The sequence below is a fragment of the Peromyscus californicus genome, unplaced genomic scaffold (genome assembly GCF_007827085.1).
Source record: "Peromyscus californicus insignis strain IS unplaced genomic scaffold, ASM782708v3 Scaffold_5__1_contigs__length_169319896, whole genome shotgun sequence".
NCBI lineage: Eukaryota > Metazoa > Chordata > Mammalia > Rodentia > Cricetidae > Peromyscus > Peromyscus californicus.
Genome location: NW_026294573.1, coordinates 10,588,957 through 10,602,147, shown reverse-complemented (window position 1 = coordinate 10,602,147; position 13,191 = coordinate 10,588,957). Strand labels below are relative to the sequence as shown.

The following is a 13,191-nucleotide window of genomic DNA, read 5'->3' as shown; positions in this document are numbered from 1 at the left end:
TAATCATTCTGAGGAATTTGGGTGAAGTCTGCCTCTATACCTAAAGCTCTCCATGTCCTCAACAAAATCCACTCTGGGTTTTCAAGATGGAATGTAGGTATTGATTTTTTATCTCCATCGATGAGACATCCCTACATGATTAAAATTCCTGGTATTCACCAGTGGTGGTGCACGCCTTTAATCCCAGCACTTGGGAGGCAGAGGCAGGTGAATCTCTTGAGTTCGGGGCCATCCTGGACTTGAGTTCCAGGAAAGGCACAAAGCTATACAGAGAAACCCTGTCTCAAAAAAAAAAAAAAAAAAACAAAAACAAAATTCCTGGTATTCTTAATGCACTGTGTCCCGAAAAATCACTAACTGTGAAGAACACCAGACAATACTCCTCCAGGTTACTGGAGTCCCACACTACCTTTAAAAGCTACCAGAACAACATTTACATGTATTAATTGTTTCTCTGATCCAAATCATCACTTAGAAAAGCATATAATTTTCTCTCTGACTCTACCAGTCTCCTGTCCCTTCATCCCATTGTTCTTCATGTCAACCTGAGTCCCTGTGATCTGAACCCATTGCATTCCATTTTCCTTCCAAAATATTAAGCACTGTGAAGCAATATGCTCTAGAACCCCTTGATGAGAGACATGTCTGTCAGATGCCATGACTTGGTTAGGGCGATGGGGAAAGAAACAGGTATTAAAATGCTGGGAATAAGTGGGCTGTGCACTCCGATGAAGACACACTAGCAACCCATAAAACTCAGCACATTTTATTATAGGCAATCAAGGATGTACACAGTATACATACACTCCCAACACTAGGCTTCCATTTTTAGTACCAGAAGAAACCTTATCCTACTTATCAAAAACGGAAGGCAAAAAAGTCTGACCTCCAGGGTATAGAATCGTAAGTGAAAGCATTCCAAGCAGAATAAAAAGACACTTTCTTGGGCTCCCTTTCTGCCCTGATTATATCCAGCAGCTCAGCACAAAGTAGGTTAAATTCCTCATAGCATAACCGAGGGGTAGGGTACATCTCATGGGTCAGCTTTCTCAGCTTGGCTGTATGATGTAGAAGGTTCTTCAGGACAGACAGAGAGATATCATTATTTTTGAAATTGACCTCAGTAAGCTGGGAACATTGGCTCAGGGAAGGCAAGATAGCATTGAAATGACAGTCCCTCATCTTGCACTCCTCTAATCCCAGGGTTTGCAGGGTACTTGCGATTCTCTCAAGGAGAACCCCAAGAAGCTTAGGGCATGAATCAGATAGCTCTATACCACTCAGGTTCAGATGTTTGAGCTCACGGATGTTCAGGCACTGGCTCAGGTAATCCAAGTCTGACTGGGAGAGCCTACAGCCAGTGATTGACAGGATCTTCAAGGGGGTCTTCAGGCACCTAGGAAGAGATCAAGAGATTAGATATGCTAAATAGTATTGAAGAGGATTGGTGGGAATGAAGCTAGGCAGATGATGCTTTCCCCAAATTTAGTCTGTCTATATGATGGATTCATTCAGCTTCATCCTAGCAGTGTCTTTAAGAGTCCCTTGCTATGGGCCCTGGGACACAGCCAGTCCACAGGAACCCCCACCCAACTCTGCCCCAGTTGCTGGCCAGCAGGGAAAACCCCTGAGGCCAGGCTCCTCCTACCAAACTCCCATCAGACTCTGCAATCCACAAGACCACACCCTACCCCAATACCCATCTGCCTGCGACCCCAGTTACTTCCTGAGACAAGGAAACCAATCTGCCAGCTCTCCCTGGATCAAGAGGTGAGTGACTCTTCTCCCACCCAGAGAGTCCTGCCTCTAGGACCCAAATCCTGGGAAACAACCAGTCCCCAGGAACCCCCATCCACCTCTGCCCCAGTTGCTGGCCAGCCGTGAAAACTCCTGTGGCCAGGCTCTCCCCACCAAAAACTCCCATCAAACCCTGCAATCTACAAGACCCACACCCTACTCCAATACCCATCTGCCCGAGACCCCAGTAACTTCCTGAGACAAGGAATCCACCAGCTCCCATGTGGATTCCTGAGACACAGGATCTACTAGCTCTCATTGGACCAAGAGAGCCTTCATGAGAAAAAGAATCCACCAGCTCTGACTACACCTAGAGCCCTGATAAGACCAAGAGGGGCTCCCTGAGCCACAGAATCAGCTAGCTTGGATTGGAATAAGAGTAGCTCCCTGATATACAGAATGTGCCAGCTCCAATTAAACCAAGAGCTAAGATTGAGACACAGACACAACAAGCACAGAGTGTACCAATAGCAGCTCATTCTGACACAGGCACCTCTTGCACCTAATAGAGGAAGAGATGAGTAGACATCAGGGCAAAAATACATACAACAACATAAAGAGCAAAACAGCATCACCAGAACCTAGCCTCCTATAACAGCAAGACCTGAACATCACAAGGTAGAAGAAGCAGAAGAAAGCGACCTTAAAAATAGCTTCATGAAGATGCTAGAGGCCTTTAAAGAAAAAATGCAAAATTCCCTTAAAGAAATTGAGGGAAAGGCAAATAAAAAATTGGAAGAAATCAATAAATCCCTTAAAGAAGACCAAAAACCCATGAAAAAGCAATTGAACATGTGAAGGAAACAATCCAAGATCTGAAAATTGAAATAGAAACAATGAAGAAGACACAAACAGAGGGAATGATGGAAATAGAAAATCCCAGTAAACAAACAGGAAGCACAGATGCAAGTATAACCAACAGAATGCAAGAGATAGAAGACAGAATCTCTGGTGTAGAGGTACAATAGAGGAAATAATTTGTCAATCAAAGAAAACACCAAAGCCAAAAAAAGTCATAACACAAAATGTCCAGGAAATCTGGGACACCATGAAACGGCGAAACCTAAGAATAATAGGAATAGAAGAAGAAGAAGAATACTCACTCAAAGGCACAGAAAAATATATTCAACAAAATCATGGAAGAAAACATTCCCAATTTAAAGAAGGAAATATCTATGAAGATACAAGAAACTTATAGAACACCAAATAGACTAGACTGCCCCAAGAAGTTCCCTTCTCACATAATAATTAAACCACTAAAATACAGAATAAAAAAGAATAGTAAGAACAGCAAAGGAAAAAGCCAAGTCACTTATAAAGGCAGACCCATCGTATAACACCCGACTTCTCAATGGAGACTTTGAAAGCCAGAAGGTCCTGGACAGATGTAATGCAGACACTAAGAGACCATGGATGCCAGCCTAGACTAATATACCCAGCAAAACTTTCAACCACCATAGATAGAGTGAACAAGACATTCCAAGATAACACCAGATTTAAACAATACCTATCCATAAATCCAGCACTCCAAAAAGCACCAGAAGGAAAATTCCAACATAAGGAAGTCAGATACACACACGAAAACACAGGCAATAGATAACCCCACAGTAGTAAATCCCAAAGAAGAGAAATAAACACAACACTACCACCAAAAAATAACAGGAATTAACAATCACTGGTCATTAATATCCATTAATATCAATGGACTTCATCCACCTATAAAAAGACACAGGCTAACAGAATAGATACAAAGTAGGACCCATCTTTCTGCTGCATACAAGAAACATGCCTTGCCCGTTGGTGGTGGTGTACATCTTTAATCCCAGAACTCAGGAGGCAGAGGCAGGTGGATCTCTGTGAGTTCAAGGCCAGCCTGGTCTACAGAGTGATTTCCAGGACAGGCTCCAAAGCTACACAGAGAAACCCTGTCTCAAAAAAACCTAAAAAAAAAAAAAGAAAGAAAAAAGAAAAAAGAAAAAAGAAAAAGAAACACACTTCAAGTCAAAAGCCAGACACTACCTCAGTGTAAAAGGCTGAGAAAAGTCTTTGCAATCAAATGGACTTAAAAAACAAGCTGGTGTAGCTATTCTAGTATCTAACAAAATAGACTTCAAACTAAAAATCAAAAGAGAACAAGAAGGACATTATATACTCATCACAGGAAAGATCCACCAAGATGAAGTTTCAATTCTGAACATTTATGCCCCAAATACAAGGGCACCCACATATGTAAAAGAAACATTACTAAAGTTAAACCACACATCAAACCCCACACATTAATAGTGGGAAACTTCAGCACCCTACTCTCATCACTGGACAGATCTCCCAGATGGAAACTTAAGAGAGAAATGAGGGACATGACTGATGTTATGACTCAAATGGACTTCATAGTTATCTACAGAACAATCCACCCTAATACAAAAGAATATACCTTCTTCTCAGCACTCCATGAAACCTTGTATAAAATCGTCCACATATTCAGTCACAAAACAAATCTCAACAGATACAAAAACTAAAATAAACCCCCTATATTCTATCAGACCATCATGACTTACAGTTAGATTTCAACAACAACAAAATTACAGAAAACCTACAATCTCATAGGAACTGAATAATGCTCAACTTAAGCACCAATGGGTCAAGGAAGAAATAAAGAAAGAGATTAAAGACTTCCTAGAGTTCAACGAAAATGAATTTACTACAAAGCCAACTTATGGGACACTATGAAAGCAGTGCTAAGAGGAAAATACATAACACTAAATGCCCACATAAAGAAGTTGGAGAAAGGACTGGAGAGATGGCTCAGTGGTTAAGAGCACTGACTTTTCTTCCAGAGGTCCTGAGTTCAATTCCCAGTAACCACATGGTGGTTCTCAACCATCTGTAATGAGAATATGTATATATAATTAATAGCTAAATCTTTAAAAAAAAAAGAAGTTGGAGAAATCTCACACTAATGACTTAACAGCACAACTGAAAGCTCTAGAACAAAAAGAGACAAACACCCAGGAGGAATAGACACCAGGTAATAATCAAATTGAGAGCTGAAATCAATGAAATAGAAACAAAGAGAACAGTATAAAGAATCAATGAAACAAAGAGTTGTTTCTTTGAAAAAAAATCAACAAGATAGACAAGCCCTTATCCATCCTAACCAAAGGCAGAGAGACAGCATCCAAATCAACAAAATCAGAAATGAAAAGGGAGATATACAACTGACAATGAGGAGATCCAGAGAATCATCAGGTCATACTTCAAAAACCTGTACTCCACAAAATTGGAAAATCTGAAAGAAATGGATAATTTTCTGGATAGGTACCACATACCAAAGTTAAATCAAGATCAGATAAACTATTTAAATTGACCTATAACCCCTAAGGAAATAGATACAGTCACCTAAAAGTCCAACCAAGAAAAGTCCAGGACCACAAGATTTCAACAAATAATTCTACTAGATTTTCAAAGAAGAGTTAATTCCAATATTCTTCAAATTGTTCCACACAATAGAAGCAGAAGGAACATTACCAAACTCCTTTTATGAGGCTACAGTTACTGATTCCCAAGTCACACAAAGATGCAACAAAGAAAGAATTGCAGACCAATCTACCTCATGAACATTAATGCAAAAATATTCAATAAAATACTGGCAAACATACTCCAAGGACACATCAAAAAAATTGTCCACAATGACTAAGTAGGTTTCATCCCAGGGATGCAAGCATGGTTCAACATACAAAAATCTGTCAATGTAATACACCATATAAACAAACTGAAAGAAAAAAACACACATGATCATTTCGTTAGATGCTGAAAAGGCCTTTGACAAAATCCAACACCACTTCACGATAAAGGTCATGGAGAGATCAGGAGTAAGGGAAAATACCTAAATATAATAAAGGCAATTTACAGCAAGTCAACAGCCAACATCAAAATAAATGGAGAGAAACCTCAAAGTGATTCCACTAAATTCAGAAACAATACAAGGGTGACCACTCTCCCCATATTTATTCAATATTGTACTTGAAGTTCTAGCTAGAGAAATAAGACAATAAAAGGAGATCAAGGGGATACAAATTGGAAAGGAAGAAGTCAAAATTTCACTATTTGCAGACAATATGATAGTATATATAACTGACCCCAAAAATTCTACCAGGGAACTCATACATAAACAGATAAACTCCTTCAGTAAAGTGGCAGGATACAAGATCAACTCAAAAAAAAAATCAACTATATACAAATGATAAAAGGGCTGAGAAAGAAATCAGAGAACCATCACCCTTTCCAACAGCCACAAATAATATAAAATACCTTGGTGTAACTCTAAGCAAATGAAAGACCTGTATGACAAGAACTTAAAGTCTCTGAAGAAAGAAATTGAAGAAGGTATCAGAAAATGGAAAGAACTCCCATGCTCATGGATAGGTAGGATTAACAAAGTAAAAATGGCAATCTTACCAAAAGCAATCTACAGATTCAATGCAATCCCCATCAAAATTCCAACACAATTCTTCACAGTCCAGGAAAGGAAAAACTCAATTTCATTTGGAAAAAAAGAAAATGTAGGATAGCTAAAAGAATCCTGTACAACCAAGCTACTCTGGAGGCACCATCATCCCTGACATCAAGCTCTACTATAGACCTATAGTATAAAAACCAGCCTGGTATTAGCATAAAAACTGACATATGGACCAATGGAATCAAATTGAAGACCCGGACATTAATCCACATACATTTGATCACCTGATTTTTGTTTGACAAAGAAGCCAAAACTGTACAATGGAAAAAAGAAAGTATCTTCCACAAATGGTGCTGGCATAACTGGATGTCAACATGGTAAAAGATGGCAAATAGATCCATATCTGTCACCATGCACAAAACTTAAGTCCAAGTGGATCAAAGACCTTAACATAAATCCAGTTACACTGAACTTGAGAGAGGAAAAAGTAGAAGTACTCTTGAATGCATTGGCACAGGAGACCACTTCCTAAATATAACATCAGTAGCACAGACACTGAGAGCAACAATTAATAAAGGGGACCTCTTGAAACTGAGACTCTTTTGTAGGGCAAAAGACATGGTCAATAAGACAAAAAGAGCCTACAGAATGGGAAAAGATCTTCACTAACCCCACAGCTGACAGAGGGCTGATCTCCAAAATATATAAAGAACTCAAACTAGACATCAAAGTAAGGAACAATCCAATTAAAAAATGGATATAGGGGTAGTGGTGGTGCACACCTCTAATTCCAGCACTTGGGAGGCAGAGCCAGGTGGATCTTTGTGAGTTCGAGGCCAGCCTGGTCTACAGAGTGAGATCCAGGACAGGTACCAAAACTACACAGAGAAACCTGTCTTGACACAAAACAACAACAACAACAAAAAAACAAAAACAAGCCAGGCGGTGGTGGTGCACGCCTTTAATCCCAGCACTTGGGAGACAGAGCCAGGCGGATCTCTGTGAGTTCGAGGCCAGCCTGGTCTACCAAGTGAGTTCCAGGAAAAGGCGCAAAGCTACACAGAGAAACCCTGTCTCGAAAAACCAAAAAACCAAAAAAAACAAAAAAAAAAAAAAACAAAAAAAAAAAAAACAAACCAAAAACAAACAAACAAAAACAAAGGACTATAGAGCTAAATAGAGAATTCTCAAAAAAAAAATTCAAATGACCAAAAGACATTTAAGGAATTGCTCAGCATCCTTAATCATCAGGTAGATGCAAATCAAAACAACTCTGAGATACCATCTTACACCTGTCAGAATGGCTAAGATCAAAAGCATTGCACACAGCTTATCTTGGAGAGGATGTGGAGCAAGGGGGACACTCCTCCACTGTTGGTGGGAGTGCAAACTGGTACAGCCACTTTGGAAATCAGTATGGCAGTTTCTCAGAAGATTGGGAATCAATCTACCTGAAGACCCATCTATACCACTCTTGGGCATATACCCTAGGAATGCTCAAACATACCACAGGGACACATGCTCAACTATGTTCATATCACCATTATTTGTAATAACCAGAACCTGTAAACAACCTAGATGCCCCTCAAGTGAAGAATGGATTAAGAAAATGTGGTACATACACAATGGAGTACTATTCAGCAGAGAGAAACAATGACATCTGTAGTGGGTAGCTGTTTCAACTTTGTCCAGGAATTACTACCCCAATTGATGCTTTTGGTAACTGTCATGCCTACAAGGTAGGGCTGAGACAGGAGCTCTAAAGACCTGAGATCTGGAAGTGCAGGCTCTCTTGGTTCCTGGATCCTGGATGCTGGAGGTAGACTGAGCAGAGTTCTCCAGAGAACACCGCTGGACTGTGCTTCACCTTTCCTGGAACCTGTAACCTATCCCTTCACTTGTAAGTTACCCCACAAAATAAACCTCCCTTTTAACTAGGTGGAGTTGTCTTAATAAATATTTTAACCAATAGACATCTTGAAATTTGTGGGCAAATGGATGGAACTAGAAAATATCATCCTGAGTGAGGTACCCCAAACTCGGAAGGACAAACATGGTATATACTCACTTATAAGTGTATACTAAATGTAAAGCAAAGGATAATTAGACAACAACTCACAACTCCAGAGAAGCTAACAAGGAAGACCCAAAGAGGGATGCATGGATCGCCTTGAGAAGGGGAAATATATATTTCCATGAGTAAAATGGGGATGAGAGGTGGGCAATGGAGGGTAGGGGATAGGGGATGAGAACATAAGGGAATGGGATGGTTGAGCTAGAACAGGGAAGGAGGAGGAAAGCAATGAAGAAATACCATGATAGAGGGAGATATCATGGGTATAGAGAGAAACCCAGTGCTAGGAAAGTTGCCAAGAATCCCCAAGGATGACCCCAGCTTGGACTACTAGAAACAGTGGAGAGGGTGCTGGAACTAAACTGGCTTTCCCCAGTGATCAGATGGGTGAACACCCTAACTGTCATCACAGAGTTTTCTCCAATGACTGATGGAGGCAGATGCAGAGATCCACTGCCAAGCACCAGGCAGAGCTCCAGGAGTCCAGTCCAAGAGAGAGAAGAGGGATTCTATGAGCAAGTGCATCCGGACCATGATGGGGAAACATGCAGAGACAACCAAACCAAACCAGTGGGAAATCATGAAAGGTGGATCAACAGCTGTGGAGCCTGCATGGGACTGGACTAGGCCCTCTGCATGGTGAGGCAGTTGCATAGCTTGATCTGCTTGGGGGGCACCCTGGCGGTAGGATCAGAATCCATCTCTGGAGCATGAGCGGGCTTTTTATAGCCCTCTACATACAATGGGACACCTTGTGCAGCCTTGAGGCAGGAGAATGGCTTAGAATTGCTTCTACTGGATGTACCTCCTCATGGGAGGCCTTGCCTTCTTGTGGGTGGGAGTGGAGGGTGGGTTGGGAGGGGGGCTGGTGTGGGGAGAGGAGGGAAGAGGGGGATCTTTGATTGGTGTGTAAAATGAATGAAAAAAATTTTTTTGTTTTTTTTGAGACAGGGTTTCTCTGTATAGCTTTGTGCCTCTCCTGGAACTCACTTTGGAGACCAGGCTAGCCTCGAACTCATAGAGATCCTCCTGCCTCCGCCTCCCAAGTGCTGGGATTAAAGGCGTGAGCCACCACTGCCCAGCCTGAAAAAAATTTCTTAATATATAAAAAAAGAGTCTCCTGATATATTTGTTCCCCACCACTGCTGTGTCCAGTTTCCCCAAATTCAAACCCAATATCACCTATTTCCCAGCTACTCAACCCCTTTTTGGACCCCAAACAATGTTTTACACATGAGCAATTACAGGTGTGCTGGTGCCTGTTCACAAATATCTGAGCATAGAGCTCATCTGCCAGGTTAACCGATGTCTCCACCACTGCTAGGTTCACAGTGGTCAGACCATCAAGGACCCACTAATCTGTAAAGAAAAGGATGTGGTTGCCATGTTCTGGAGGACACTCTCCATCCTTCCTTACCTGAGCCACTTTTCAAGGCAGCCTGTTAAAAAGTAGATATTATGTACAGAGAGATTCTGGAGACAAGGGAATCTGGAGATCTGAGAAAGCAACATGCTTATCCATTCCTGCTCTGCAGAAGCAGCAGATCTGAAGGGCTTCCAAATTACCGCTAGCACAAGGGTGTGAAGATTTCTCATCTGCTCCAGGTAAGGACAAAGATCTATGATGAATTCCAGTGGCCATCGACTCAGCTGCAGCTCCAGGATACAGTCTAGATTTATCCTTTTGAAGATCTGTACAGCAGCGAAGACCGGTGAATCCCAAATCTTCAGCTTTCTACAGCATAGATGAATGGAATCTTTTCGCTGCTGGGCCCACTGTAACAAGTACCAGTCACGTTGATTGTACCTGGCCTTCATGAGTTCAAGATCAGTTACTACCTTAAAACGTTTCTTCACCCCAGAGTTAGTACTGACTTCCACTGGTTGCTCCTGCCTCTCGGCTTGTGGTGAGCAGTCACCTTCATGGGTTCCTGCTCTAATGCTCCAGAAGTCATGGTCCACACCCGTCAAATCAAGCACTCTGAGTTTTGACCTCCTGTTGGTAAAACAGGTAGAATTCCCAGAAGATAAGACAAGATACATCTTACAGTCTACTTCTTGTCCACATCTCATAACAGCTTCCCTTCCAAATCTTTGCTTTCTCAAGATCAAGCCTCGTGCTCAGTGAAAATGGATATTTGCCAGCAAGGCATCTCACCTCCCTCCATTCCGTTCCCATTAACCCCAGCCTCATTCCACTTTTAACTGTGGAGCTGGCAGGGAGAGGCCTATTCCTCAGTGACTATGTCTACTCTTGTGCCCTCCACATGTCATTAATTGCCCAGACACCTGAGACCTGGCCCAAACCTCTGCAGTTCTCTATGCTGATGCTATAAGAAGCCTCTGATCTACCTTTGGCTAAGTTCTCCGTGTCCCCAGTTGTTCCTTCTCTGCACCCCCACAGCCTTCCTCCATCCTAGCTGGGTCCTGATTACCTGGGATGACCCTTGTCTATAATCAGCACATCTAGTCCAGCAAGCAGAGCTTTCAAAGTCTCCAGGTCAGAGTCCTTTATCAGGGCTCTTACAGAAAGGTCTGGGAATGGCCAGGCAGACACCATGGCCCTCAGGATGTTTGTACGTCTGTCGTTGAAGGCCTCCTGAAACATCTCCCGGAGCAGCTCCACAGGCAGGTCCTCCAGAATAGAAATGGTCAAGTCCTCCTCCCTCAGCAGCCTCTATCTTGCCAGCTTCTTGAGTGTGGGTGGGGCCCGGTGTCCCATCAAGACTGGTTTTCAGGGATAATAATCCTGAGGAAGCATGAAAGCAAAGACACCATTCAGAAAACTTAGGAAGCCTTTCCTCTTCCCACACAAGGACCTCTCTGTGGTGATGGTGGACATCTCAGTTTTCACATTTTGATTACCATGTGATGGTTTTAAAGCCACACCTATCCTGTCTGCAGTGGGAAGCCTCTCAAAAGCATGCTCTTTCCCAAACACCCCATCCTATTCCAACCACAGTTCAGGTGAAGCCATTTCCACTAAGGGCTCTCCAGGAAGCCTGAAGGCTCAGCCCATGTGGTCAGTTCTCCAGGACCTCAAAGAAAGCAAAGGAAACATCCCATTTCCAACCTTACCAGTTTCCGTTCACCTGGCTGACCCAGCCTGGAACAATTGAGGGAATCTGTGAGATGGACATTATTAGTTATTGACCTCACTTGTTGGTTATCACTGGTCCTGATGTTTCAGGAGGGTTGCAAGCTTGTATTCTCTGTGCTACAGAGCTGAACAGAGTAAGAAAGGAACAGCCAGGCAGTGGTGGCCTGTAGCCTGAGTTTTCCTGCCTGGCCCAGGGTCAGGGCAAATCTCTCACCTGCCAGTCCCACAGCCGCTCAGACCCAACCAAGTAAACACAGAGACTTATATTGATTACAAACTGTATGGCCATGGCAGGCTTCTTGCTAACTGTTCTTACAGCTTAAATTGATCCATTTCCATTAATCTATACCTTGCCACATGGCTCGTGGCTTACCGGCATCTTCATATGCTGTTTGTCATCATGGTGGCTGGCAGTGTCTCTCTGCCTCAGCCTTCCACTTCCCAGCTTTATTCTCCTCCTTGTCCCGCCTACACTTCCTGCCTAGCCAATGGCCAATCAGTGTTTTATTTATTAACTAATTAGCAACACATTTGCCATACAGAACATTCCACAGCAGTGACCCACGTCTTTAATCCCAGCACTTGGGAGACAGAGCCAGGTAGATCTCTAGGAGATGGAGCCCAGCCTACTCTACAGTGCAAGTTCTATGACAGGCTCCAGAGCTACAGAGAAACCCTGTCTTGAAAAAAAAAAAAAAGAGAGAAAAAACACTAAAAAGTAAAAAGTTGGTCAATAAACCTTCAGTAGCTACTGCCTAGGTCTGTAATGTTTGTGAAGCATCTGGAAAGGACTCTGGGATGCAAATGAAAATTTACATGTCACAGTCAAGAAACTCACTAGTCCAGTGTCATGGTTACTTACTCCTAGAGTTCTAGAACATGCTACTTGAGGTCTCACAAAACTAATAGAACATTAAAAATAAAAAAATGATATTTCCAATTAAGTATAAAATTATGGTTCACATTTTTAATTTGAACACTGAGACCAGGGAAGCAGGCTGCTTCCTGAAAAATTCACAACATCCTAGTCTCCATGATGGGACCATGTATCAACCAGCAGAGAAAAAGAACTTCTTGCTATTGTGGTTGTTGTTACAGAACCTCAGCCTGGGCAGTCCTAGAACTCACTCTGTATCCCAGGCTGGCCTCAAACTCAGAGAGCTCTGCCTGTCTCTGCCTCCCAAGTGCTGGGATTAAAGGTATATACAACCATTTCTGGTTTAAATTGACCTAAACATCAGCACAAGATGGGCCTTAGCGAAACATGTCTTTAATCTCATCACTTGGAGACAACTTCTATGAGTTCAAGTCAGCCTGTTCTACAGACAGATTCTGTGTCATGTCAAAACACCAAAAAAAGAAAGACAAAGAAAGAAAAAAGAAAGAAAGACAAAGAAAAAGACCAGCACAGTCCAATCATCTGAAAGATTCATGTGTAACTATCCCCCAGAATTTCCTGGAGTTCAGGTTCACCCTGATATTCACAGTGGAACTGTCTCTAAACAGGGACACTACAAACAGACTCAAATAATGACTTTGACATAAACAAAACTTGCTGGTTCTGATGATTATCCAGCAGAATCTCCAAGAACTTGAGGCCAGGCAGAGTTATGTAGGAAGTTCTTGTCATAAAACAAAAAAATTAGCAACTAAAAGAGATAGAAATGATACATTGAGGTGAACCTAAGGCTAGACTTTGGGTGAGACAGGGTGACTTGATTGAGGTAAGGGACTTACTTACCTGATCTGAACACTGGTAACAGA

The 13,191-nt window shown here is 42.2% G+C and overlaps 1 protein-coding gene across 1 annotated transcript; it reads right to left on the bottom strand.

Annotated features, from left to right (window-relative positions):
* Positions 1 to 679: 679 nt before the first annotated feature.
* On the bottom strand, positions 680 to 11,049 carry LOC128096183 (oogenesin-3-like). The gene is given in 3 exon segments (XM_052715421.1): positions 680 to 1,408; positions 9,745 to 10,323; positions 10,763 to 11,049. Coding segments are annotated over 3 exon segments (1,416 nt in total). The 3' UTR covers positions 680 to 858.
* Positions 11,050 to 13,191: the final 2,142 nt, after the last annotated feature.